Source organism: Parus major, chromosome Z (genome assembly GCF_001522545.3).
Source record: "Parus major isolate Abel chromosome Z, Parus_major1.1, whole genome shotgun sequence".
Lineage (NCBI taxonomy): Eukaryota > Metazoa > Chordata > Aves > Passeriformes > Paridae > Parus > Parus major.
Window position 1 is genome coordinate 60,449,866 of NC_031799.1, and position 1,993 is coordinate 60,451,858.

A 1,993-nucleotide genomic window follows, 5' to 3' on the forward strand; every position below is an offset into this window, starting at 1 on the left:
ATTTTAAACAGAGGGGGGAGTGCTGGAAAGGGCAGGGAAGGAAAGGAAAGGAAAAGGAAGGGAGGAAAAGGAAAGGGAAGGGGGGGGGAAAAGAAAGAGGGAGAAAATCATCCGTCGCCCCCTCCCCCTCTCTAAAAAAAAAAATTAGCAAGAGCGCGAGCGAGAGGAGGGGGGCTCGCGGCGGCGAAAAATAAATAAAATAAAGAAAACGGCAGGAGCGGCTCCAGCCGGCAGCAGCGGCGGCGGCAGCAGGGCAGCGGCGGCGGCAGCCGAGGCGGAGGCAGGCGGCAGCAAGGGTCCCCTCGCTCTCCGCTCGCCCCCGGCGCCCGGGCGGCCGCCACCACCCCGCCCCCCGCCTCACTCCCCGGCAGCCCGCAGCGAGACGCGCCGCTCCCCAGCACTTTTTTGGGCCCGAGATATGGCAATGGTAGTTAGCAGCTGGCGAGATCCGCAGGAAGACGTGGCCGGGGGCACTCCGAGCGGCCCCAACCCCGCCGCGACGCAGCCGGCCCGGGAGCAGCAGCCCCAGCAGCAGGGGAGTTCGGCCACCCCACACACCCCGCAGACCCCCAGCCAGCCGGGACCCCCCTCCACGCCGGGCACGGCCGGAGACAAGGGAGCGGGCCAACAGGGCTCGGGGCAGAGCCAGCAGCACATCGAATGTGTGGTGTGCGGGGACAAGTCCAGCGGCAAGCACTACGGCCAGTTCACCTGCGAGGGCTGCAAAAGTTTCTTCAAGAGGAGCGTCCGCAGGAACTTAACTTACACATGCCGCGCCAACAGGAACTGTCCCATCGACCAGCACCACCGCAACCAGTGCCAGTACTGCCGCCTCAAGAAGTGCCTCAAAGTGGGCATGAGGCGGGAAGGTGAATATTTCTTCCCTACTATGCTATCGCTCCCCTCTCCCCGTGGCTGTGCAGGCGTGCGTGTGCGAGGGCTCTCCGTCTGTCTGTGTCTGCCTGTCCGTACGCGCACACACGCGCACCTATATGCATATATATATATATATATACACACGCGCGCACACGCGCGGTGTGCAAACACACGCACATATAAATATAAATATATAAAAATAAATACACACACACACATATATATGTGTGCGTGCGTGTATATATATATATATATATATATATATATTTACGGCTCTTCGTAGCAATCCAGGACTCTCTATATATTTCCATGCACACGTCAATCTCTTCCTCTGCCTGCACTCCATCTGGCAGCTTTGCACCAGGTTCTGTTGTTATTGTCGATGGTGGTTGGTGTTGTTTTCTTTTGCTTTTCGGTTTGTGCCTTCTGCCCTCCCTCCCGCTCTTCCCCACCCCCTTCTCCGGCACGGCCACACTCTCCCCTTTCCTGATAATTGTGCGGAGAATTTATTATTATTATTATTATTATTATTATTATTATTATTATTATTATTATTATTATTATTATTACTACTACAACTGCTGCTACTATTACCATCGCTTGCTAAATATTTATCATTTAGCCGCTCTCCCCACTTCCCCCTGCGCGCGCGTGTATGCGTGTGTGCGTGTGCGTTTTAGATGTGGTTTTGTCTATTGTTGGCATGAGACCGGAGGGTGGGGGGAGATACATCTTTCTCCCGTACGAGATGTGATTCCATTCAGCTTCCTTCCCCCTCACCCCCTCCCCACCCCTTTTCCACCCCATCATTTCTTTTTAAACCTGCAATACTTCTCGGTAGATTCATCTCTCAGGCTAATTTTTCCCGAAAGAAAGATGAAAGACGTGTAATTAGAGAAAGAGGAAAGAGTGTGAAAAAGATGGAAGGGAGAAAAGGGGAAAAAAAAAAAGAAAAAGAAAAAGGGAGGAAATGTGCCACTCTATCTTCGCTTCCCTGTGCTTCTCGGTGCCCCGGAGTGTGCTTCTGTATGCTTCTGTGCGAGATTTGGCCTTGTTTTCATTCCATGCGTTCAAAGGAAAGTTTGTGACTGAACCGTGTTTCTGTACTTCTGTCTTT

General features: G+C 53.2%; 1 protein-coding gene across 4 annotated transcripts in view; it reads left to right on the forward strand.

The window, feature by feature from the left end:
- The first annotated feature begins 39 nt into the window (after window positions 1-39).
- Window positions 40-1,993, forward strand: part of NR2F1 (nuclear receptor subfamily 2 group F member 1) — a 10,843-nt gene continuing 8,889 nt past the window's right edge. For all 4 annotated transcript variants that reach the window (XM_015653132.1, XM_033520670.1, XM_033520671.1 and 1 more), the window contains exon 1: window positions 40-869. In XM_015653132.1, the coding sequence (XP_015508618.1) occupies window positions 419-869 (451 nt within the window). In that variant the 5' untranslated portion in view covers window positions 40-418. The remainder of the gene's footprint in view (window positions 870-1,993) is intronic.